Source organism: Polyodon spathula, chromosome 2, assembly GCF_017654505.1.
Source record: "Polyodon spathula isolate WHYD16114869_AA chromosome 2, ASM1765450v1, whole genome shotgun sequence".
NCBI lineage: Eukaryota > Metazoa > Chordata > Actinopteri > Acipenseriformes > Polyodontidae > Polyodon > Polyodon spathula.
Window position 1 is genome coordinate 39,066,804 of NC_054535.1, and position 27,874 is coordinate 39,094,677.

Consider the following 27,874-nt stretch of genomic DNA (forward strand, 5'->3'; position numbering starts at 1 on the left):
TTTGGATCATGTTTCTGCTGTAATTTGAAAACCATTTAAACCCAGTGTTAAAACTAAGTGAGTTCTTCTTTTAAAGCCCAGCTTGTTTTGCATGGCACTCAAACTGTCCCCTGTAGGTGCTAGCCTGAAGACATTATCTCCCTCATTTCTCTGTTTGTAGCCAGCAAGAAACATGTGGCATCACTAGATGGGTTGAGATTATTGCAGCTGCATCGTTTCCATTCCTGCATTGTAGCTTTGATTGCTTCCTGTTTGTTTGTTTGTGTGTGTGTGTGTGTGTGTGTGTGTGTGTGTGTGTGTGTTGGGTTGGGGGGGGGGGTGTATGTATTCATGTAGGGTGTGTGTGTGCTTTTTTCAGTTAACATCGTGATAGATAGCGTTTTCCCTTTAAGAAAATGGTTTACATTTCTATTATTTTTTATTTATTTATTTTCTTCTGGCAGAAAGAAGAAAGTCCTATAAACGCTGTGATTGGGTTATAAGAACATAAAACTGAATTTAAAAATGTATAGAGCTTAATTAATTGGCAACACTTAAAAAAAAAAAAAAAAAAAAAAAAAAAAAAATAGTTGCTAGGTCCTGACACGTTTCAAATGGAAACCTCACACAAAGAAAGAGACAGATTTACAAGCAGGAGCAAGAGGCAAAAAGATTTATTGCTGTGAAGTGGAATAGTAAAGGCTATTTGAAAACCAGAGGCTTATCTTTTATCTAGAGGCCTTTTTAAAGAACAAAACGGTTCTAAATGTATCTGCGATGACAGAATGCATGGCATTGCAGGACATGTTTCCCGACACTGTTGCACAGCACTGTGAGATCACAAAGAGAGAGGTTATTTTTGTCTTGCATTTTTCTTATAATTTAGTACACCAAAGGTCCAATTCTTCCCTCCTGTGTGCACATTTTTCACTGGACAAACTTGTACTATCAAGTGGGCAATTTGCCTGCAGTTTCCCCACAGTAAAATATATATCCAGCCCTCGGATATTGGTTACCCAGATACACGTCAGTCATTTTCTACCGGCCTTATATTAAGAATAAAATCAATCCCCATTATATATACAGCCTAACTTCATTATAATGAAACCCCCTGGGACCTGGAGACATGTTTGTTATATCAGGTTGTTCACTAGAATAGGGTTTGGTAATTTGCTGTATCAGAATTATGAAGAAACGCCAACATTGAATTGTACATCTTTATACAAGATACAGCAGTTCTTTCAAGACAACGTCACATTGATCAACATTTAAACTGTATATTTAAAAGAAAACAGTAAATTAATAAAACAATACAAAGTGCACTTAATTGCTAAATACAGTCATTTCGTGCCTTTTCTCTTGAAAAAACAAATCCAGTGTAGATTGCTTCATATTTTTCGTGCTTTTCACTGTTTCAGTCTTGTTAACTCCTCACGCCTGTTGTCATGGTTGCAGTTTGTGCCAAGACGGCAATGGTTGCATTCTTCACACATGATTCGCACTACAATAGGTTATCTGTGAATCAGCCTTATTTTTGAATTAGCCTACCAATTCTTTGTTTTCATTGAGAGAATAACACATTCACACTGGAGAAAGTGAAGTGTCAGTCACTACCGAGATCGTTTTATCCGGGTAGATTTTGTAAAAGTGATCGTTCTAATGGGCCTAATTTCCATTGAAAAAAGCAGTTCTTGCTGCTTGGATCATTAAAAATTGGAGTTTGTTATTGTGAAGTTAGTCTGTATATGTAACAAATTAATGGACTTGCCCGTCACCAGTTTTCTGATACAAAGCCCATCTCTTCAATATTATTATTTGAATATCCGTCACAGCCTGCATTTTTTTTTTTTTTTATTTTGTATGCAGTTCTGTGCATGGGTAAAATTATTACATTTTGCTATTGAGTTGTTGATGTATAATTTTACATACTGCTACAAGACATTTCTGATTTCAAAGTATGTATCGTATTACAGTTCACATGTCGTCTCTTTTGGCAAGTGATATTTTCAGAATCATATCGTTCTGAATCCAAATACTTATTCTGTCAAAAGTATAGTACTGGACCGTTTTTTTTTTTTTTTTAACGGTCCTTTCAGCTATGTAGTTTTGATAATTGCATCTTTTTTGTGTTCCCTGAAAAACGGACAAGGGTTGGAATGGGTCAAAATGAAATAATCAGATATGTATCACACGCGTTTAACCGTCATGGAAGTAAAATTGTATTGGGTCAGATATGTGAATGCTGTGTGTGTGTGTGTGTGTGTGTGTGTATATGTATATATATATATATATATATATATATATATATATATATATATATATATATATATATATATATATATATATAATATTCTGTGCACATTCTTAATAAAGGTAATGATATTATAGCAGCTGTGCTGCATAGTAATACTAAAAAATCAATAGAACCTAAAAAATCAACCCAATGGGAATTTGGTCTTTTTAAAAGCATTTTTATCGTTATTTTTATTTTAGTAAATCTAACACATTTTCACAGAACAACCGTTCTTTCGGACCACTGTCAGTCACATACCTGAAAACACAAGACAGCTGAGCTGCGTTTCCATCGTCGGTTGTTTAATCTACCGGTTCCTGTACTTCTGCTTTTATTTGTTCTGAATGTTGTTAGAGGGGCCAGAGAATACTGTGGCTATTGACAAGCGATTGCATAACATGCTGTCGTAGTCAGAAATCAGCGAAAGTAATTCCACATAATTGCTTCTATTTTGAGGAATCGGTGCCTTCATCGTGCTCTCTGAATGCCAGTTCTTGCTTGCCATGGTAAACAGAATCAGTCAAGTGTTTAAGAACCTTGTGATTTTTTCTTCTTGCTCATTGTGATGTATTGTATCATTAAGCTTCTGCTCATCCAGTTGAACATCAATCCGGGTTTGTCCAAAAGTTGAGTGTTACAGTGGCTCACAAGTGACTTTGGGAAAGCTCATGTTTTTGTGCTGACTTGGATAGACATGCTAGATTGCTGTAGCTAGGGATGGGATGGTATAAAATTTAGACGGTATGATAACCATTAAAATAAAAAAAATACTGTGGTAACCTTAATATCATGGTGTACAGTACATCAAATATCAAATAAAGGGAGGCTGGCTGTGGCTGTGAACCAAAAGGGCGATGCAAAGATCACGAGTGACCTACTACCGAAAAAACGGTATACCGACCGATCCCTAGCTGTAGCCAGTGCTGTTCCATATCGCCAGCAGTATAATTGTTTTAATTGACAACTACCGGTAATCCACGGATACCTTTTTTGAATTTTGAATCCCTTCCTGTGTCAGTTCGGGTATTTGTGGGTACACCTCCCTTTTTTGTATTCGTATAACCAAATTATATATGCAAGGTATAAACCACAACGGGCCGTGCTGTTCCCATGATATATACCATGCCAGAAGTGGGATATATCATTGGAACATCAAAAGCTTAAAGTGGTTTATACTGCATGTAAAACAACTACCTGTCATTTGGGGGAAGAAAAATAAATAAAACACCTTTTAAATTCAGACAAAACCAGAAACGTTTATTGTGTATACATCCGCAGTGTAATATGGTGCCAAATTTAATTTAATTACATTATTTGTTCACTTTTTAAAAAATGAATTGCACATGAATTTCTGCATTGAAAATGGCATCTCGAAACTAAAGCACTGAGCACAAGCTGATGATGTGGTTGGTCTGCAAGGAGTTTCAAATGAGAGCAGCTGCGATGGAGGCTAATGCCGGATCTTGAGTTGAGTTTGGTGTCATCGTCTTATGTGAGGCACATATATTGAAGTCTGTTTTCATCCTTTCGGATCTCCAAAAGATGTTTTTGTTAGTTGTCGGACACCCTTGTGTCCACGCCTTGCCAGATTTAAGTTGAAGATCGAACCATACTTTACGCACCAATCTGGCTGCAGTGTCAGGGGACAGTGCCTCAGTTACTTGCAGATGCTTCAGATCCAGGCCAGTTATTCAGGGGGTGATGTCTGGGCTTGATCTGCTTTTCTAAAGGTTTTCATGACTGACAGGAATACATATGCTGTCAACACAGATGTTAAAACTTCTACCTCTACTCTTGCAATCACTGTGCTTGTTGCTGCTGTTTCTGATGGTATAACACTTACGCACTATACACTGCTGGCTCAAGGTCTGTTGAAAACTACAGTTTAGATAGCATGATTGAAATGTCAGGATATCTTCCACTGACCTGAATGCCTGCCAGCTCAAAATATTAATATAATCCTAACTAGTGTAAAGGCACTGGGTCAGCAGTTTTTCCTTACAGAATAGTTAATAAAATATACTGAATTAAAAAAAAAAACAACATAGCAGTAAAATGTCACAGTTTGTTACTGACATGTAATTCCAAAGCACTTTTGAGATATACATTATATCATTTCACTTGAATAGAAGCATGAAGGTTTGACGATGAGTGTATTTTACAGTTAATATTTAGGGTTACACAAACATTAATCCAGAGGAAAGAGATGCTGTACCCGCATCATAAACACACAAACTCGGCATTTGCTAATGGCTTTATACTTCCAAAGTGCAAAGAAACATGTGGATTTCTACTGAGGAAACTGAATAGTGATGTGGCAGTTTTTACCAGTGATACACTAAAGAGTTTTTATCAAGCTTGCCGTGAATCCAGACAGTTTAGCAATATAAGGAAATAATGTAAAACTGCAGTGATGAAGTGACTGGAAGATTGTCAGGAGGTTGTACAATATAAATAATCGATACATTTGACCACAATATTAATAGATTAACTGAACACTTAAATGAATGTGTTATTGATCCTGCATATGGGCATTGGTTTTCAGATTATAATCCAAATCTTGTTGATGTGGGTTTTCATAGTACTGACACCTGCTATATGTTTTGTATATATAATAATCCTGTCTTGTTTTGCTACATTTATTAAAACTTCACCAGGAGCAAAGACCAATTTGTAGTTTTCTGTGCAAACCAAACATTAAACAGTAGTGTACACAACACAGTTTTAAATGACAGGATGTTGAGAGTGTTATGCATTGTGTTTATGTGTTTATTAAGTCTATGAAAGCTAATACAGCTTTGTGGTCTGATTTTAATGTAAGTCTACTTTTAACTGTTTTTTCTTTTATGGCTGAAACAGGCTTATCTAGCCTGGGTCAATCTCTGCTGTTCACCTTTATAAGGTTTATTCCTGTGGGGTGACTGTTTTTATTATGTCAAATGTAAATTGCAGATTGCCATAGCATAATGCTGTATAGGCTGCAGTATTTCTGTTACTGAGACCATTATGTTTAATGCTACTTAATTTCCCAGTATACAACCCTTTCTCCTGGTGTTGCTAGAACATAGGAGGCTAGAAGAGCAACAGATACGGCACAGTTTTAGCTGGAGCATTCAGCTGCATGTGCTCATCCTTCTAACATTATTTATAAAGTATCAAGTCATGCTCGTGCCCCATGCCAAGAAAAACATTGTGTACATTTTGAAGCTCGGCATGATTTATTACAGCTACATACAAACTTGTTTTTTCTTCTTCTATTGGACACAGTGATAGCTATTGATGTACTGTTTAATTATATGGGAAATATCTTTTAAATGACTGGATTATTAGTTATAATGCGATTTAGCACAACAGCTGTATGCTATATCATTGCATTGTCCTAAATGTTTGTTTGAGAATTTCCCCAGAATATTAAATGTCTTGTGGACTTGGCATGCATAAAGCTGGTATTAGTTTTTCTTTTGTCTCATTACTGTGCATTTTTTATGTAAGAGCTCTTCGGGCTTTGGACTTAAGACTGCAACCTAGTCTCTTCATGGGGGAGTTTTTAAGGTCAAAAAGAGTTTAGTTTTTTTTAATGATTTTTTAAGAACAATTTTCCTGTGAAAAGACCTGCTTTTAATGGTTGAAGTTCTACTATAAAAGAAAAAAAGTGTTGATTCTAATATTTTAGCACGTATAGGATTGGGCTTCCCTTTCAAGTACTAAATGTAACCATTTCCATATGAGTATTTACCTCTTAGACCCAAAACCTGAAAGAAGATGTATCAAAGCTGCTCATAGAGCCTGTGACGCAGTTATGGCCCGCCCTCGAGAACATAAAAGCGCTGTGGTTACAGACCTCGCCATTTTTTCCTTTCAAGAACTGACCTGACAGGAGAGCTGGTACAGATAATTAATTGTTAGTTTTTCAGCTATGTAGTCACATTATTGTGTTTTTACACAAATTTATATGTGATATTAAAAAGTAACCGCTGTATTAGTTTTACTAATTAAGCGTATTTGTGCCTGTGACAAAGTGCCCGCCCCTGTGTATATTATCTGTTATATGTTGTGTGTTTAATGTTGGTGTATAGTCATTGGTACACGGGATATAAACGGGTCTGTGTAACGCGAGTGTTTAAAATGTATATGTGTATTTAGGCACGAGGATTGCACAGCACTTCACGTGCAAGTAAAATGTAATAATATGTGAGCACGGGGAATTGCACTTTATTAATTCATGTGCTGGGATTCAAGTGAATAATTAATTAGTAATTGAATCCCAGCACAACAGTATATATAGATGCACGTTTTCACATACTCGCGGTTGGGTGTTCGGTGAGTGGAGAACGGGATAGAAAACGGAGGTAAAGAGAATAATAAGAATAAGAATAATAAGAATCATCGTAAAATATCTGCTCACCGTGTTTTGTTTAGTCCGTTTTTGTTTGTCTGTTTATCATTCGCTCAGCTCAACCAAATTCCACCTCTCTGTTTGTTTTCCTGTTTCTGGTCTGACGCCACCCACACCGGCCGTCTTTGTGACAGTGTACCACAGCCTATTTGTTCCATCCCACTATGTCCTTGTGCCCCACGTGAAACCAGCGGCTTGAGTCGCTCCTTCCCAGGGACCAAGCAGCATAAGTTGGCTGACTTTTTGTGCTCTCCCCCCAGGCAGCAATAGCTCCGGCTGGAGATCTTTTATTTCTCGTTTTTGCTTTGGCTAAAATGACGTATATTTATGTAATTGTTAAATGACTATTTTGTTGAAGTATTTTTCTCGTTGTGTTTTTTTCAGTTTTTACAGAGGCTAAGCGCAGACATGTCTGCAATGTGATGCTGCGGCACACATGTAGTGAGAGCAGCTGTTGGGCTAACAGCAACACTATGTAGCCCCAAGGTACTTGCCTCTGTTGTGGTTGCTTGCAATCTCTCCCACAGTATCTTGATGCCGTATTGGTGACAGCTTTAGCATCACCATTACAAAGGCTGTTAGTTCGTAATGGTGATGCTAGACAGGAACATCAACTCCTGTTCACCCTCCTCATCAGAGGCGGCAATGGACAGTAGTAGTGTTACCAATCTGTTCTAGTAGCCCCCTAGGACACAGCAACCTCACCCGAAGGACGGAGCACAAGGAAGTTAAGTGACCTGTCCATCATTGGCTGAGCTGGGATTTGAACTGAACATTCAGTCTGTAGGCAGGAGTCTGGCTGTGCTGGTAGCTGTACGTAGGCAGTGTTGGCTTTCCGAGGCATGCGTGCCTTACTGGGACAAAGCACATACTGTTGGAAGTCCCTATTACACCAGGGCATATGTTTGGGCCTGCGGTGGATGAAATGCTGTATAGCTCTCACTGTGTGCTGGAATTCACAAAAGAGCTGGTGTACTTGCTTACCAAATGACAACCCCCCAGTGTGCAAAACAGTGGCAAACTGGTGCCCTAGGCACCAGCAGCTTCAAAGACCAACACAGCTGGCTGCGTCTGCTGCCAGAAGTGGTGTTCAGAACCGGCCCGCGGTTGTGCACCACAGTGGCTTTAATAGGTTCCACCACCCAGCGCAGAGACAGAAGCCTCAGGCCAAGCCAAGCCAAGCAGCAGCCCGAGGAGTTTGCTTCCACAGGCCCAAGGTCCCTTTTCAGGGAGCATCGAGCCTGCAGCTCTGGGTCTGGAGCCTGAATGACTGCATTTGAGCCATTTGGGGCTTTCTAATAATAATAATAATAATAATAATAATACTTTATTTTTATATAGTGCCTTTCATAGTGGACCACCATCACAAAGCTCTTTACAAGATATGAGACCAGGGTGTGTGAACTATGCATCAGCTGCAGAGTTACTACAACAACGTCTCACCTGAAGGACGGAGCACAAGGAGGTTAAGTGCCCTCACAAAGTCACACAATGAGTCATTGGCTGAACTGGGATTTGAACTGGTGACCTCCCGATTACAAGCCCATTTCTTTAACCACTGGACCACACAGCCACCTAATAATGTCACTGACCCCTTCAAAATGACAACGCACCTTCCATGTGTTCCCAGTACGGGTACAAGTGGGGTGTTTTTCAAACGTGGCGTATACTGCAATTTTTACAGGACCTTGATAATGGAAAATCCCCCTCCATGTTAAATACTATCTGTATAGACGGGATGGACTGCATTTAAGTAACAAGGGAACCAGTCTACTCGGAGAAAAGATCCTCGAGCAGGTTCAGAAGCATTTAAACTAGAAAGGAAGGGGGGAGAAATCAACAAAAAACCAGAAGGGAGACCGCATCAAAACAAGAACAACAACTCAGGTAAGACAACCATTAAATGTATTTATCTAAATGCTAGAAGTATCAGAAACAAAATTTTAGAACTTGAAGCTACTGCACTAACAGGTAACTATGATGTGATAGGTGTTACAGAAACGTGGTTGTCTGAGAGTGATGGGGACGAATATAATATTTGTGGGTATACACTGTATAGGAAAGACAGGCAGGACAGAAGAGGAGGAGGGGTAGCGCTATACATAAGAAACAGTCTTGAAGCCCAGGTGTTAAACCTGGACAAAGAAAATAAAGCCGAATCAATATGGGTCAGAATAACGGACAAAAATTCAAAGGGCATAATAATAGGAGCATGCTATAGACCACCAGATTCAGACGGCGAGCACAATAATCTGTTATACAATGACATTAGAAATGCGTGTAGCAAAGGAGAAGCCATACTAATGGGGGATTTCAACTTCCCCCAAATAAAATGGGAAAAACCGGTGGGTAGCACGAAGGATGAAATAGAAATGGTGGAAATGACAAATGACTGCTTCCTAACACAATTTGTCAAGGCACCGACTAGAGGGGAGGCATGCCTTGATTTAGTCTTTTCAAATAACGAAGATAGAATAACTAAAACAGAGGTCAGAGAACCACTGGCAAACTCAGACCACAACATGGTCTCATTTGAAGTGTTTTTTAAAACCCCAAAAGTAATGACTAAAGCTAAGGTTTACAATTTTAGAAAAGCAAACTATGAAGGTATGAAACAGAGACTAACAGAAGTAGATTGGAGTAAAATAGAGAAAACACCCACAGAAGAAGGATGGTTGTTCTTCAAAAATGTAGTACTAGAGGCGCAAAACAATTACATCCCTAAAGTAGACAAATCTAAATGTAAAACTAAATTGCCAAAATGGTTTAATAGATCAATTAAAAAAAATATTCAGCGAAAAAAGGCACTTTACAGAGCATTAAAAAAGGACCAAAAAGAAAGTACGCAGAAAGAGTACACAGAACTGCAAACACAAGTCAAAAAGGAAGTTAGAAAGGCCAAGAGAGAAATAGAAATGAACATTGCTAAGGGAGCTAAAACCAATTCCAAAATGTTTTTCCAATATTACAACAGCAAGAGAACATTCAAAGAGGAGATTAAATGTTTAAGAGATACAAATGGCAAAATCGTAGATGAAGAAAAAAAATAGCAAATATATTAAATGATTACTTTTCACAAGTTTTTACAAAGGAAGATACGGACAACATGCCCCACATGTCATCCAGTTCCTATCCAGTTTTAAATAACTTTAGCATAACTGAGGCAGAAGTGTTAAAGGGACTAGGAGCTCTTAAAATAAACAAATCCCCTGGGCCAGATGAGATCCTCCCAGTAGTACTCAAAGAAATGAAAGAAGTTATTTACAAACCGCTAACCAAGATCATGCAGCAGTCTCTTGACACAGGGGTTGTACTGACAGACTGGAAAATTGCAAACGTAATACCGATCCACAAAAAGGGAAACAAAACTGAACCAGGTAACTACAGACCAGTAAGCCTGACTTCTATTATATGCAAACTTATGGAAACTATAATAAGATCCAAAATGGAAAATTACCTATATGGTAACAGGGTCCTGGGAGACAGTCAACATGGTTTTAGGAAAGGGAGATCGTGTCTAACTAACTTGCTTGATTTTTTTGAGGATGCAACATCGATAATGGATAATTGCAAAGCATATGACATGGTTTATTTAGATTTCCAGAAAGCTTTTGACAAAGTCCCGCACAAAAGATTAATTCTCAAACTGAACGCAGTTGGGATTCAAGGAAACACATGTACATGGATTAGGGAGTGGTTAACATGTAGAAAACAGAAAGTACTGATTAGAGGAAAAACCTCAGAATGGAGTGTGGTAACCAGTGGAGTACCACAGGGATCAGTATTAGGTCCTCTGCTATTCCTAATCTACATTAATGATTTAGATTCTGGTATAGTAAGCAAACTTGTTAAATTTGCAGACGACACAAAAGTAGGAGGAGTGGCAAACACTGTTGCAGCAGCAAAGGTCATTCAAAATGATCTAGACAAGATTCAGAACTGGGCAGACACATGGCAAATGACATTTAATAGAGAAAAGTGTAAGGTACTTAACGCAGGAAATAAAAATGTACATTATAAATATCATATGGGAGATACTGAAATTGGAGAAGGAATCTATGAAAAAGACCTAGGAGTTTTTGTTGACTCAGAAATGTCTTCATCTAGACAATGTGGGGAAGCTATAAAAAAGGCTAACAAGATGCTCGGATACATTGTGAAAAGTGTTGAATTTAAATCAAGGGAAGTAATGTTAAAACTGTACAATTCACTAGTAAGACCTCATCTTGAATATTGTGTGCAGTTCTGGTCACCTCGCTATAAAAAAGATATTGCTGCTCTAGAAAGAGTGCAAAGAAGAGCGACCAGAATTATTCCAGGCTTAAAAGGCATGTCATATGCAGACAGGCTAAAAGAATTGAATCTGTTCAGTCTTGAACAAAGAAGACTACGTGGCGACCTAATTCAAGCATTCAAAATTCTAAAAGGTATTGACAGTGTCGACGCAAGGGACTTTTTCAGCCTGAAAAAAGAAACAAGGACCAGGGGTCACAAATGGAGATTAGACAAAGGGGCATTCAGAACAGAAAATAGGAGGCACTTTTTTACACAGAGAATTGTGAGGGTCTGGAATCAACTCCCCAGTAATGTTGTTGAAGCTGACACCCTGGGATCCTTCAAGAAGCTGCTTGATGAGATTTTGGGATCAATAAGCTACTAACAACCAAACGAGCAAGATGGGCCGAATGGCCTCCACTTGTTTGTAAACTTTCTTATGTTCTTATGTCTATCTGGCAACCATTTTAGCTTGCCGTGTCAAAACTGACTCATCTCCTCAGGAGCTCATTTCCTGACGGGGCAATTTTTGAAGGACATTGTTCCTCGCTGGAGGTTACTACATGGTGCTTAATACACTCATTAAGACTCCATTTGAGCCAATGCATTCAGCTGAGCTTAAATATTTATCGCTCAAAGCAGCTTTCTTGCTTGCTATCACCTCCACAAAGCGAGTGAGTGAGATGCAGGCATTGTCTATTGCAAAAGTCTGCTTAATGTTTACAGAGGCCAGGACAAATGTTACACTTCATACTAATCCTGCTATTTTGCCAGAGACGATCACAGCATTCCATGTCAACCAGTCTGTGGAATTGGAGGCTTTCCATCCACCTCCTTTCCAGTCTGACAGGGAGCGGCAGCTCCATACGCTCTGCCCAGATCGGGCCCTGGCATACTATGTTGACAGGATGAAAAATTGGAGGCCTTCAGAACAATTTGTCTGCTAATGGACGAAGTCCTGTATAAGCAGAGGCTTTTCAAATGGATAGTAGACATGGTCAGGACTGCCTATGAAGTGGCCAATTTGCCCAGAAAAATTCACTGCCCATTCCACCAACGTTTTATGGGCTTTATCCCAGGGTGCATCTGTCAAAGACATTTGCAATGCAGTGGTGTGGGCTACAACCCATACCTTTACTAGATTCTACAGACCCATGTTTTGGAACTACAGTGTTAAGGGTGGCTTTTCAGTCAACCATTACAACACAGGCATAGAGGTGAGTTTCTCCCTCCGTCTTTTCACCCTAGCTACTTGTTAGTGGGGTTCCATTTGGTAATGCATAAGGCAGCCTCTCGGCTTAGCCTTGTAGCATTTTACAATATCGCCCTTGCAATGGCTTTGGTACACACACCCATAAGGTATTGGTTACATTTCATACTTGACCCTGGTTCTATGAAATAGAAATGTAACCATTAACCTTCAAGGTCGTTCAGTCCATGATTGCAGCAGGCTTGGAAGAAAAGTGATGTTGAGGTCTGTGACCGGAGTGCTTTTTATGACACCAATAAGTCAGGATGTAAATAAGCAAGGTGTTTTGCATTTTGACCTGGCTTGAAGTAGTTTTGTTTATTTAGTTTTGTACTTACAAATGTAAACTGTAACATGTGCAATATGACACATTTTTGAGAAGTATAGGGATAAAGCGAATTGTTTAGGTCCCTAGTTTACAAGCATCTACTCTGGTTAGACAGAGCTGTGGGGATGGGTGCTTGATTTATGAGGGGGCTCTTGACCATGTGTTTGTTGTCAGCCAGACACCCAGACAGACAAACAGGTTGTAAATTCAGCATCAAAGAGCATTTCATTTTCTATGGGGCCCTACAAGCTCTAATTCTGTTTACCACCCTGGTTGCTGTGCTGTCTTTTAGTGTCATCTTCCCCTTCCCCCAGGAAACCGTATATTCCCACAGAGAGCTATGCAGTTAATTTAGGTTAGTTTGGGGGAGCAGAAAAATCTGTGAATGTTCTTCGTTCCTCACCATTATGAAGCTGTATAGAAATGTTCAAATCGTTCCAACAGGATATTGACAGTTTAGAAGCTGCAGAAGCAAAGAAACATCCAACGAAGATACCATGTGTAAACAGTATGTAGCTTGCACACCTAGCAAATGGATGGACAGACATAGAGGACCGTGCGATATGTTGCTGTATCCAAAACACTTTATTTTATGTGAACAGGAAAGTGGTTTAAGTTTGTAATTCACCATAGCTCGGTGTTATTTACTAATGTCATCACAATTTCTGTCTACTTTACAGTTAAGCTTTTCATTTTAAATTGAATCTGTGAACTAAAACATTACAGGAAAATTACCTTGGTGCCTTGTGCAAATAAATCTAGACATTAGTTAAAAACTAAACACTTTTACATGGCACATTTTATACAATTATTATACAAAATTAATCATGATATATTACATGTTCAACATACTTTTAGGTGTTTAAATACATCACTCGGACACTCGCATCTCTGTTTGTATTTCATTATTAAAGTTAATCAGTGTTACAAAAACTCACTTTAGGTCACGTTTTACTAAACATTTTAACTAATAAATAAACAATTACCATACCGAACAGTATCATATTCATAGTAAAGTTGAGTTTTTACCTGTAAACAGAAACATGTTTAAAGTTCGGAATTAACCAAGTCCTCAGTGGTGTTTACATTATTGTCTATAGACTGCGGTTTGAGGTTCAAACTACATCTGCATCTTTACTTATTAAAAACACCCCTTTCTTATACCATTATAGTACTAGTATCATTTTAGTAGCAAAACCATGTTTATGTAGAGTATTTTAATTGTGGGGAAGTATGTTTTCATTCCTCCCATTAAATCTGCATTATGCTACACTTGCTCTTGCGTTCAACGCTGCCTCGGGCCGGTTGTACTAAAGGGATCCAATCCTGGATCCAGGCTCCAACCTAAGAGGAGCTTCAGTGGTCTTCGAAGACTAGTCATGGCTTTGTAATTCCATGACTCACAAACAACCTGAATAATATAGCTATTTGCCACACTCATAACTTATGACAACACTAGATGTGTTTACACTGCTATTTCTGATCCGGATCAAATGCATCGGTAACAGTGTAAGCGCTCTGCGATCGAACCCAGTGTACCTCTTGGGCATCGGTAGCATTTGATCCTGTCAGTGTACAGAATACATCTCCCGTTTTTTTTTTTTTTTTTAATTGTTCCAACACTTTATTGCTAGGAATGTCTTTGGATCTTTTTAATTAGACATTCAAGGGGTGCAACGTTTTATTATACTTGTTTGTGAATTTTTTTTTATTTGATCAAATAACACCGTGTAACACATTTTTTTTTTTTTTTGTTCCTGGGTAGTAAGTGTTATTTCCTAATTGTTTATGCCTCAAAAGTATAGGAAATGGCTATTATTCCCCACAAACTTTGCTTTTGTGACCAGGACAGTGATATTTTGAAATATCACTATTTCCAGTGAGAAAACGGGCGCTTTTGTGTCTTTTCGTTCACATAAAGTCAGAAAAAAACAACATATGAATCCAAATTAACATGTAAATTTACAGTATAATCGTAAATCTCGAAAAACTACTCACTTCTACATCTTTTGTAGTCATTTTTGTATTACTTTAGTATAAATACATGTTAATTTGGATTCATATGTTGTTTTTTTCTGACTTTGTGTGAACGAAAAGATACAAAAGCGCCCGTTTTCTCATTGGAAATGGTGATATTTCAAAATATCACTGTCCTGGTCACAAAAGCAAAGTCTGTGGGGAATAATAGCCATTTTCTATACTTTTGAGGCATAAGCAATTAGGAAATAACACTTACTACCCAGAAACAAAAATTGTGTTACATAGTATAATCGGCATGCATGTTTGTGCTTCTGTTATTAGACCAGATTTCGGTCATTTAAAACTTCTAATAATGAATTTAGTAAATCCTAACTTTAATTGTTGGCCTCCACATTTACCAGTGTTTAAAATGTATTCAATTGTAAAGTAATATTTTTTAAAAGTTGTGTGTTTGAGAACTGTTTGCCAGCTTTCCCCATATTTTCTTTGAGTATCCTGTTTGCTGGAAATCCTATTACTCATAGTAGTATACCCAGTGATGTTCCCATTGAGGATCTTTACAGGCCACTTTCCTCAATCCCCATTGTGTTGGGTTTTATTTTAAACCTCCATTTAAAAGTGCTCATTTCAACACTAATGTTTGTTAAATATATCAAACAGCAACTTCTTGTGTAATATTTGTTCATTCACATGATGTCACTATTAAGCAGCCTACATGCAGTTAACAGAAAACTTCTTCTAGACATTTCTTAGCACAAGTTATTGACAGTATTGTAATCTTTTGGTATACAATAAGGCTGTTTGTATGTCAAACTTACATTTTTACATGCTGCCTGTAGGTCATGCTGATATACTGCTGACAGCTCATTTTGCATTCACAGTCTTGATGGTAGATAAATGTCAATGACCTGCTTGTTAATTAAAGTAGCTGCTTAACCATTTGAAACACATTTAAACCAATGTAATCCACGTTTCATTAAGTCTCTGTTCTATAAGATCATTTTGGGATTGAGCACAAAAAGGATTGACGTTCTAACTGTTCTATGCTTTTAGATTAATAAGTGTTTTAAAATAATGAACTTTTTAAAGGAATACATCCATTATTATCCCAGGGCTATTGGAGCTTGCACAGCCAAGCAGTTACTAGAACAACTTTTTCTGCAATTGAAAGATGACTGTTTGACTTTCACAGGCTTCACATACATTAAGTAGTTGTTGGAACAATTATCACTCTTGCGAAGTACCTGCTTGTAATGCCAGTGTGTCGCACACAAGGCCACAATTTGCGCTATGATGATACCCATCTGCTGAGCTGTTTGTCAGCAGACAAGTAGTTTGTTTTTGTTGTTGGGAAGTACTGTTAAGGGAAATCTTCTTACCAAATGAGCACATCCAGCAAACTTTGCAAAACAATAATATTTTGTGTCTTGAGTTCGAAGTCTCAGATTCAGGTGTCACGTTGATAGTTTGAATTATAGCCTTGTAAAAATGTGTGGGAGAAGTTTCTTTAAGGATACATCTGTTTAAATATTTAGACTTTTAGCATTTGCAAAATATTTTGAAATCAATCATAAAACCCATCGAAAGAATCCCTCCAGTACTAATAGTGAGATGAAAAGATTGACGTCTGTATCTTACCTTTTTATCCGTCTGTTTAACTTGTGGCTAACATGTAACTAACCATAGGAGGCTCTGTGGTCTATTGGTTAAAGAAAGGGGTTCAAATCCTGGCTCACTCACTGTGTGACCCTGAGCAGATCACTTAACCTTGTGCTCCATCTTTCGGGTGAGACTTTGTTGTTAGTGACTCTGCAGCTGATGCATAGTTCACACACCCTGATCTATGTAAGTCACCTTGGATAAAGGCATCTGCTAAATAAGCAGATAATGATAACTCTGCACATGGAATCCTACCCCCTACCCCCCCACCCCACTAGGGGTATTGATAATTGATTGAGAAAGAAAAAAAATGGCTGTAATTTTTGGGACTGTAACTAACCCTGATGTCAAACGTTTGGTTTCACAGATTCTTTTTAGCAATAACCTTGGCTGCTGGAATTGATTCAAGTACAAGGACAGAGCTAATCAACTGAAGAATGTCTATGTGTGCAACTGCAAACTAATAATAATCTTGTGTACTCAATTTATATAACTAGATAGTTTGGTGAGGAGGATACCTCTGTTCAAAACCATGAATGTGGCATCTCCATCCATTCATTTATTTCTTGAAGGTGAGACAGGTGACTATCGTATCACGATGTTTCGCTTCACTTGCGCAAAATTATACCATTTACCAAGCGTGCTACCAAGACATCTAATTCATTGTGCGGTGACCATTGAAAGAATCCTCATTGGGATGCCTGGGTTTCCAGTGCATCAGCAGGAGGTGACATGGGAAGGTTTCCCTGGACTACCATAAATTGTCTTGGGACCATTTAACTAATGTGCGGTATGGATCTAGACCCTTATTGGATTGTCTGTGAGGCCAGAACAGGAAAAATATAGGGCTGTGTGCTGGAAGGTGTTTGGGAAATTGGCCCAATCCAGGCACTTTACTTCTTTTGTTCCAGGACCCCCTACAAGCAAATTTCAAGCCTGTGAAATCTTAATTTAGTCATTGGTAACCAGAGAGAGTAGCCCAAATGAATAATGCCATAAATACCAGTCCTTGGGACAGCCTGTAAACCTGTCAGACAGGGTTTTTTAGTGGCAGAGATAGTCTACTGTAGACTGTATAGAATGAGGTGCAAAATACATTGCTTGGAATGGAATAGTTTCTATTAAACATTTGTAACAGGAATGATGTAAAATGCCAGGGGTGAGTCCCATTTTATTGCTATCCCCCCCCCCCCCCCCAAAATAGCATTTCACCTTTGAGCATATGTTCACAAAGACCTTGAATTTAATCTATTTAAAAACTGTTTGCAAGATTATGAGAACCCTCCACTGATGTGTGCAATGGTTTGTTGCTGATTTTAAGTATCTACGTGTTTTTGTCTGGACTGTGCTTGGTACCCAGCATAGATTGGACAGATTATACATTACAACTTGGAGCAGAAAGAGGGATTTTAAATGAGTAAAAGGACTCTGCAATGCGCAGTATGGGATAATATAGCTCATAGCTTCTCAACAGATTAAAAGGACTGGTTGGTGTTCCCTTCAGCTTGTTTATAAATCTACAGGATGTCACTGATACCACCTTTTTTATTTTTTTTTAATTTTCTAGCAGTTGCAATGAATTTCTACTCTGCAATGAATAGAAGGAAATCCTGATTTTGGCAAAGCAGGCATTGTGTGAGCTGGAAGCAGAGACAGTAAAGGGTTGTAAATCACTATGTTCATTAGTACTGGCAAAGTAGATTGATTTATGGGGGGGAAGCAACTGTTCAGACCATCAAAGCTATTTACATGGAAGAGGAACTTCAGATAATGGTGCCATTTACATTCAAAGAAATTGTGTACCTTTCCAAGGACACTGTGGCAAATGGCATACAATCATTGTTTGTCACTTCATCACAGCAGCATGGTTTGGAAATCCTGCAAGTAACTTTAAAATCGAAGGTCTTCGATGGAGGGCTTGGCTTAGAATAGCTTTCTGTGGTTAACTAGGCTTTTCTTGTTGAGTGAAAATGCAATCTTTCTTAAAGACCACTACAAGGTGTGATTTTGAAAGGTAGAATGTACATATTTCCATATTCACATTCAATTGTGGGTAGCACACACTCCAAATTTTTATTTCACGTGTTAAATGTTCAACCTCAGCAACTTAGTATCTGTCCATCTAAACTGCATACTCATTAATGCTGCCTCATTGCCACGATGTACTGTAGATGGATTCAGTATGCCAATGACCCATTTCACAAGTGTGCCATTATCTCTATGCAAATACTTCACTGAGGTGGAACTTCTGAGATGGGAACCCCGTTCAGAGTGACTTTGTTTCCTGAGAATCGTCACATATGAGTGTAATAATGTAAATGAATGTAGGAGTTTTTGAAGCTGGTAAAAGTGGGAGTTCCCTGTCTCTTGAGTAAATGCAGCAGTTAACTAACTTTTTCCCCATCCTATTGCAGTCAGGGCAGCCCAGTCCAGCAAGTTCCAGTGCCAGTTCCAGCTCTGATTCCAGTTTTACTCCACCTCAGAACAGACAAGGTAACTATTCTAATTCAAAGCCTGATCGCTGGTATTTTATGCTGGGAAGTGTTTTATTCTGAACCCTTTTTAGTACTTTTGCATATCATTTGAGGGAGGTACTTCCTCTTTTAAGGTGTTAGTGTTTACCATTGGTTCTAAAAAGAACAATACTTTGCGATTGTCACCATCTGGTGGCCAAAGATTAAACAAAAACATAACCTTTTAAATCCTTTTTTTTTTTTTTTACAATACCAACAAATACAAATCTACACTATGAAACGTGTGAAGCAATGTTAAATGTTAAATCCTGAAATATTCCTACTATAAAAGGAAAAGCTTATCGGTTCTGTTGCACATTTAAATTTCTTATTTGACATTTACTGTATTCCATAAACAATATTGGTTATTGGATTAACTAGCTGTTATTTATTTATTTTTTTTTTTAATTGTATTTATAAAGCCATAGTCTTTCAGCTTAGGCCACATGTAAAACATGAGTTTGGTGGCATCTTACCGACCTGTGGATAGAACAAAACTTCACAATACAAAACCACCACAATTCAGAATAGCAGAGGCTATTTAGATAACAAATAAAGTGCATGTGTGGGGAAGTGGCTTATCTGCAATGAGCCTTGCTGGAACCAGTGAAATTAGTCCCTTGTCTTTTACAATTTACAATTAGTCCCAGTCATCCCATCTACTCACTCTTTTCATGTATATTTTATGCATGTCCAACAGAGTGTTCCTGTAGAGTATGCCATTGCTCCATGCTGGATTGTACTGCAACACCTTTTTGTAGAAAAATAAAAATAAATAAATAAGAAAAATTTACGGGCGATTGAGTTTTCACCAGTTATTTTGTCACAACATCCTCAGTTTGTATCAATCAGAGTCATGTCATTTAAGTGAATGCAAATGACAGACGTGAGGCTAATATTGGGTCCTAATGTGAAACAAAATAACTGGTCAAAACGGATTGAGTGTAGAGGACCATTGTAAATTATATATATATGACAAATTGCAATTGTGTTAAACAATATTGCAGAAATGCGTACAAACAAAGCAGGCAGCATCAGTAAGTAATGTGTTTTTTTTTCTTCTGTTAACTCTACTGTTTCGGCAACACGTTTAATAGGATTTGTCATAGTCTGACCTGTGTCCGCTTCTGCTGTCATGAAACGGCTTAATGAAACCATCAAAGAAGTAGATTTTGTCATGCCCATTTTCCACTAAGGAATTTAAACCCCCAGTGGATTAACAATCAAATGAAGTGTTATATTATTATGCTGTATTTAATGGTTTGCCAGGCTGCCAATTTATATGTACAAAGAGAGCCATAAATATACAATATATATATATATATATATATATATATATTATGTGACTGACTGTAGTGGTGCAATATGTGGATTTACACAATATTGAAAAATGAAAGGGACAGTTCCATTTTAAATGTATTTATTGATCACATGAACAACAAGAAAACATCATTATTGACAAGTTTTTTTTTGTATTTCTGTATTTTAATTGTGATATTTCTATGAAAAAAACATTAGAATGCATAAGGCAGGAACTGCCAAACCACTCATTCATCTGATTGCCTGTGCCTTTTAAAGGGAGTAGTCAGAGGCACACTCATGCGCTCTTGTTAGTGACAGTCAATGTTTCTAGCTGCCCATCACAGACCTTTTGCTACCAGTCAAACTGCCTGTCCGTGGCTTTTGAAACTGTCTCTGACTGGTATTTACCAGTTAAGGGAAATGCTGAAAAATGTCCTGGTTTATAAAAATAAAAGTAAACATTAATTTTGCATTAGAGAAATGTTGTTTGGTTCTGCATAATTTATGATTTTCTTTTTGTTGTAAATTTATATTGGTTTCAAGTTTCAAGTTGTAGTTTGCTTAAATTATCACATGGATGCAGATCAAACTGCTTTTTTGGGAAAAACAAATTTATTAGTTTTAATTTTAATAAACCAAATTTATGAATTTAATTTTTATTTGCTTATGCCGTTCTTGGTAGCTAATCCTGGTGACTCAAATAAACTATTGGTGGTATAGATTTATGAGTTAGACCAAGTCATGCCTGCAATATCTCTGAAAAGAATCCTAAATTAAAATTATTTTTTGTTTTGCAAACAGTGTCTGAATTCATCTGCAGGAAGGCTGTGCCTGTTGCAGCTCATACAGGTAATTCCATATTTGTAGAATAGCATTAAATAGGCCTGTGTTAAAGTTCAGCCCACAAGTCTCTCGCTCATCAAACTGTAGCACTATGTGTAGTATGTTCTTACTGAAGTCCATTGCTGTTAGCAGATGGATGTACTTACAGATGTATTTACAAGGCAATTGTGGTTTTCAAACAAACAGGATCTGGCTTTTGAGACCCTGTAACAAGAGCAGGTGTCTTTGATAAACATGTGGCTGTGAATGAAAACCTTTCCTGTTATTGTAGTTTTAGGCCCTTTAACGTCAATCATGCAGGACCTGCATTCTGATGACAATGAAGAGGATTCAGAGGAGGAAGAGGAGGAGGAGGAAGAGGAGGAGGATGACAAGGAGGATGACAATGACAACGATTCAGACGTAGAGCGGCCTGTACACATGCACATGACACACAGAAATCGCAGGTCAGTCTCGCCCCTGTGCTATTGACAGAAACACTAAATCAGTTGAAGAGACTGAAAATGGGTGACGGACCATTTAAAGGTTTTGAGTTCCATACAAATAATTTAATAAAAAAAACACACATCATATTAACACATCTTTCTTTGTATGTGTTTTATGAGTGGGAGTTCCTTAAAAAAAATGATTGTAATGCGATTGGTGTTTGTAGTCGTTGCTTTGTAGTCCTGTTTTTCTTCTGTCATGGCATAACTTTTTTTTTTTTTTTATTCAGAATCAAGTTGTTTAACTGACCAAAAGTCATAGTTATGTTAGACAGTGATGTTGTAGTACGTAAATACTGGGGAATATATAGGTTGTGTCAGTTGAAGTCCTTTGTATAAAGAACTAATGAAAGAGCCCAACCACACTCAGGATCATATCTGTAGTTTAAGTTGTACTATAACAAAAAATACTGGGTAGTTTGGGTTTTATATAATATAGGGTATGCATCCTTTACTGGTGTTGATTAATCATTTGCGTGGAACTCAATGATAACCATTAAATTAAGCCTCGTTCAGAAAGTCCCCCTCCCCTGCCCCTGTTTCAAGTCAGTCTGGTATCTGACATGCCTTATTGTTTTATAGCTGGGGGTGTGTATGAATTCTAGTATGTACAAATACATTACAAATTCAACAAGGTTCCAGCTTTTGCACACCCCTGGTTATTGTACTTTACCTTCTGTTGGGGTTAAACTGTTTTACCTCTTTGTGTAGACAACCCCCCTACAAAACTGTACCCACTTACTGGAAAAGGAAAATAAGAGATGTGACATCTCATTTCAGTATTGCTAGTTAAATGTTTTTTGTACAACTAATCAACGTGAAAGTCTAACTAATAAATGTAATTATGAAAGTGGCTGCTCAGTACAATCCATCCTGTTCTGATCTTCAGTACATTCCATTTCTACAGGGTGAGCTTAAGTGATGGCAGTGATAGTGACAATAGTGCTGCTTCTTCACCACCAGCACACCGTGAACCACCACCCTCACTAAAAACTAGCAAGAACCAGGTAGGAAACAGAGCTGCTTGTATTTTACTATGAGGGAGGAAACCTCACTTTCATGTTTTGAAGCACCTACTGTGATAACTCTCAACACTATGAACTACTAGACGTCTTACAGGTAATGTCACGTGGGAGAAAAGCAAAGGATGTGGACATATCGGGAGGGCTCGTTTGGCACGTCCTTATTATTTTTCTGACTATTATTTTGATGTAGTGTAACTGTTCTACGTCCATAATGATCATGGACTACTGTAGTAAAGCATAAAATCGTTGTTTCCCATCTGTAGAACAGCTCTGTGTATAGTAGCAAGATAACTCTGCATTTAAAGCAATTTAATAGTAAACCGTTCAGCAAATTTTGTACTAAATATAAGATTGTATGTTTACTAATTTTGTTAAACAATATAATTATATATTGTAACAATATAATTATTAATATAACTATATAATTACCTGTATGTATGTGTTTGTGTATATACTAACCGTGTCAAATGTTCATTTTCGCATAGTACTATTGTATCTCATCCAATTGGCCTTATGCCACCTCCTTTTATTTTGTTTGGTCATATTATACTGTACTACTTCTCAGCATGTATAGTGGCAGAGAATACTTCCATTAAGTTATATCCCTGCATGTTTATTTGTTTCTATGGATCATTATCTAATTAAAAAATGCTAGCAGAAATACTTGTCAACATTTACTACTACTTGTACTATGTGGTGACATTGTGTACATATATGTATAACTCCCTGTGTTGCATGAATTGGTGTATTGTCTGTTGCGCTGGCCAAACTTGTAATTGAGATGTCACATCTCAAATGAAATTTTCCTGGTTAATATATACTGATGCACAATGAAAACTCAACAGTCTAAGCTTTACATCAATAACTCACTGGGCACATACATAATGTTTACATTTTAAATAATGAGCAGGTTTGTTGATTGTCTGAGTAGTATTGTTCCTAGGGATAACTAAATACCGAGCTCAAGTCATTCGATTTCATAAAAATGCCAGGTGCTCAGTGTTTTGGTATTCGAGTTAAAATTGCCAAAATGAGTTGATTAAGAATCTGTATAAATAGCCTTTCAAAAAGAAAGAAATGATTTTAATTCACACAAGGTGGTGCAGATTGAGGGCACCCTCACTGCTCAGCGATACATTGACGAAGTTCTTGAGGCAACAGTTTTTCCATTCCTGCAAACCAATCCATAAGTGTCAATTTTCCAGCAGGATAATGCGAGACCACACAGAGCTAGGATTACAACGGCACAACTTCAAGAAAACAATGTCAAGGTCTTGCCATGGCCTGCTTTTTCTATGTGTCAGCGCTGCCAGGATTGTGTTAATGCTCAGGGAGGTCATACCCGATACTAACTTTGTAATGTTTTCATTTTGACAGTGTGTAAACTGAAAACGTATCAGGATTCTTTGATCTGTATTTTTGTTCACATTTTCTGTGATTTTGTTTGATTATATATGTTTAAAATAGTTGATTTAAATCAATTAGACCTGAGTGTTGAGCTTCTTTTGTGCATCAGTATATTTTCATAAATCATCTTCCATTCACAGTACAGTTGATTAGCATGGCTGTTTTATAATTGTAATACGCATACTGTAGTGATCAGTTTAAACTGTTATTTGACCCTTTGCCAACCTTTTCATGTCAATTTATCATCATACCCAGTTTAAGAGATTACAAACCAATGCTTAAAATCCATTATCTTTTATAAGCACCAGAAACCACCACTGGTCCCCTTGTTCCTATGCTGAAGACAATGTTAGCACAAGACACTAGCCGAAACATTGTGTACCAAGCTAAGTTTTAAAATATATTAGAAGTAGGGTTGGGGGTCAATTCCTGTCAAGTTCTTTTTAACAGAATACTGCTAATTGCAATTTTGATCAGTTTTTAAAGCTGGTAACTCAATACATTTTAAACTTTTGTTTTTTTATAGATTATTGAAGTGAAAAGCCCAATAAAGCAAACAAAACCTGACAAAACAATAAAGAATATGGATTGTGATACGGTAAGTATCTTTTTGAAAGATTCAGTTAATTGAAATACCTATTTAGTTATTGTTTGTTTGTTTTTTTTAAATTGTATTTTTAATACCAAACCAAACAGCTTGAAGTGTATCAAATATATCATTCTTATAAAGTCATTTGTGCAAGTACAGTTGAGCATTGTTGAATTTTTGAGAGGAACAAAATACCAGCCAAATAAAAAAAAGACCAGAACCAAAAAGCTCAGCAAAAGATGTTTCTCATTTTGTAATATTACTATGACGTAATAATAATAAACAATAATAATAACTCTGTATTTATTGTAGTTTCAAATAAAATTGATTGTTGGTGGATATTCATACATTGACTTTCTGTAGCTTTTTGTTGTCATGTAATAAAACATGGGAGTAAATCGCACTTGATAGATCACACTTTTTGTGTGCTTGTGTCTGTTCTCCCAATCAGCCACAAGTAATCTCCAGCAGAACCAATGTCTGTTCTGACTTGATCTGGAAACTAAACACATAATGAATCAATGTGGCAAACGGTAAAACTAATTTGATAAAACCAATCACATAGGGAAGAGTAATTTAAGTTTATCACACTTTATAAAAAATCATCATATTGTATAATGCTGTCATTTTAAAAGTTGTTATTGTGTCAGTTTAATTTAAAATTGAAGAAAAGGTCCCATATATTGCCATTTTGTTTTGTAACAATGGGGAAATAATTGTGCTGAATTGATTCAGAACTCTACATGCATTTTCTTTCTGGTGAAATTGAAAACTTATTTCTATGGGCAAAAAATGTAAATTACTTTTGAAATGACAAATTCAGGAGGAAGATTTGTTTTATGCCATATATTTAAAATTGGTCTTTTTTGTTCACTGATCCTTTGGATTTTCTTCCAGGACATTTCGGGTTATTACCAGAGGATTGGCAACTCCATATGCACAGCAGTAGACAGGACCAGACAAAAGCAGGTGAGAATAGCACAGACATTCAGTGGAAGTACCAACAATGGTAGAGTAGATAATGTAGCGGTCAGAAATCTCATGCAGCTGTGCACCGCTTGAGGTAATAACCCAAAATGTGTCAGAAGAAATTCTAAACTGAAACAGAGTTTTGTTTTGGTGTATTTAGAGAAGGGCTGGCAATGTAATGGTTTAATTAAGTGTTTTTAAAACTCATCCTGTTCACATTTGATCATTTCATCAAACATATTTTAATTGAAGGATTTCTGCCCTTGAGTTTCACAAGAGCAAATGGCAATATGGATCCTTTAACTTGACCTATCAACCATGTAGGTGCCATAATTGTTGCATACTTGCAATTGGGGAACACCTAGTGAAAATTATATCTTCTGTATTATTCTGTAGGTGATCCAAATATATAAAACAGCAGGTCACCGCATTTATTTATCTGCACACGCTAGATTTTGCTCATTTAAAGATGGTGACACTTTTTGTAAAGTTTATTTTACTGTGAGTTCTATTTTTTCCTTTGAAAGTTAAAAATGACATAAGTACCTAACAAAATAGTTTCTTGACTAACTGAACCATTATACAATTTAAAGTACAAATAAACTTTTAAAAGAAATACAATGTTTGTGTCCAGGGAATCTCAACTGAAGTGTTATGTTGTCTCTAATCCTTGACTTGACCTGACTTGATAATGGTAATGGCTGGCTGGGCATACTCAAGGCTGTGTGTGTTACCATTTTTTTTGGTGCTTTCTACATTTAGTGTCAAACTAAAGTACCCTACTTTTTCATCCTGTTTACAAAGATTTAATTTAAACATATTGTGTGAAACATATAGCACATAGTAGAGACTGATACTGATGTGATGCAACGTCTGGGTTTTCTTTCTAATCAGATGACATGTATCTGATAGAAAGCTGATTTTTCACTGCATTCAAGGACAGAAAAAATCAGAAAGCCCACGTGACGCGTCAGACTTTGACCTCTTGTAACTTGTATCGTAAAGCATCCCATGTGATATGTGTATGCATGTATGTCATGTATTTTGTATACATTTTCTTTCTGAAATGCGTTTTTTTTTTAAAGCTATTTATTGATGTTCATTTTCTAGACTCTGCTTTTGCACTGTAATGCGCTGTGCTGGTCTTGTAGGTAAACCACTGAATGAACTATTTTACAGAAATTGTATTTAGTAAACTTATTTGTAAACATGAAAGAAACCCCAGGACAAAGTGTTTTACACACAGTATCTTACCAGTTGTGTGTTTTTGTTTTTTCAGGCTTATCTCGATGAGTTGGTGGAACTTCATAAAAGGTTAATGACTCTGAGAGAGAGACACATACTACAGCAAGTAAGAGTTCTGTTTCACTGTTACAGTAATGAGATAAGTGTATATTTCTTCATTATTATTATTATTATTATTATTATTATGCCCGAATCCGAACTATATAGTCGCATCTACCTCACACAGCGTCAGTTTTCTGCTTGTTAACCACGTTGCATGTTTAAACACCAATGTGCTGCATTTTGACTGTACTTGCTTCCACCTAAGACTACAAAGACTCTTTTCAAACCCATTAAAATGAAGTGGGATACTTCCTTAAAGACATATTGTGGAGCTCAATGAGGCATAAAAAGCTCAAGAACCAGCCACTGGATTTTGGTTTGGGGATGGTCAGTGTACATTCCGGCCAATCTTTTTTGCATTCAGAATCTGAAATCGGAACACCAGAAAACGACTCGTTTTTCATTTTCCAGTTTCTGAGTTTAAAATAGAAAAATGGATTCAGGCTTGTTTTCCCATTTTTCATATTGGATTTGGCAACAGAATATTTGAAATTTAATCATCTGTAATACAAAAAGAAATAATAAACTGTAGGGATGAAAAATGAAGTCAATCTTCAAGAGTGTGATAAAGAAGGTAGTCTTTATTCAAGCAGATCTCTAGAGAGCACTTCACAGGCAATCTGTTAATGCTTTTCTAACAGGTACACACTTAAACAATGATAGATATACCAACGAATCAGAAGAGGGACAGACCTATTCAACCAAGTGTGCCAGCCCCCTTTAGTGATCCTATGGCAAGCTCTGTAAGATGCAAACATTTCCTCTCTCCCTGCGGTTTGCAAAGAAGGAACTACCATACAGTGCGAAACTGTAAACATAATTCACCCCCACCCTTCACCATATTCTGTTACAGAAGAACCCCCCACTGCAGCCTGAAAACACTCCACAACATTTAATATCTTAATTATTTAGCTCCTTCAAGACCTTTATGACAATGCAATAATTTCGCACCTGTGCTTATTGTTGTGGAAGTGTACTGATGTATTTTACCAGCATTTATTTATTAATTTAGCAGTTGTTACAAAGTACTGTATTACAATACAGCCGTAGGTCTACATTAATATAGTAATCATCCTTATCACTCGGCTACAGTGCATTATAACACTAAAAATAAGCGTTTAGGGGAGAAAAAAAATTAGGTACGATTCTTAATATTTAAATCTGGCTTTATAAACTTAACTGCATTATATTATCATAGCACATTTGTCCAGGGCGCTTGTGTTTAGAGCACAGTG

The 27,874-nt window shown here is 37.1% G+C and overlaps 1 protein-coding gene across 1 annotated transcript in view; it reads left to right on the forward strand.

Moving 5' to 3' along the window:
• mllt3 (MLLT3 super elongation complex subunit) overlaps positions 1 to 27,874 on the forward strand; it is a 96,205-nt gene that overhangs the window by 59,746 nt on the left and 8,585 nt on the right. Inside the window, exons 8-13 of the mRNA XM_041221633.1 lie at positions 18,574 to 18,652; positions 20,776 to 20,823; positions 21,089 to 21,263; positions 22,210 to 22,309; positions 24,261 to 24,332; positions 26,572 to 26,643. Coding sequence (XP_041077567.1) covers positions 18,574 to 18,652; positions 20,776 to 20,823; positions 21,089 to 21,263; positions 22,210 to 22,309; positions 24,261 to 24,332; positions 26,572 to 26,643 — 546 coding nt within the window. The remainder of the gene's footprint in view (positions 1 to 18,573; positions 18,653 to 20,775; positions 20,824 to 21,088; positions 21,264 to 22,209; positions 22,310 to 24,260; positions 24,333 to 26,571; positions 26,644 to 27,874) is intronic.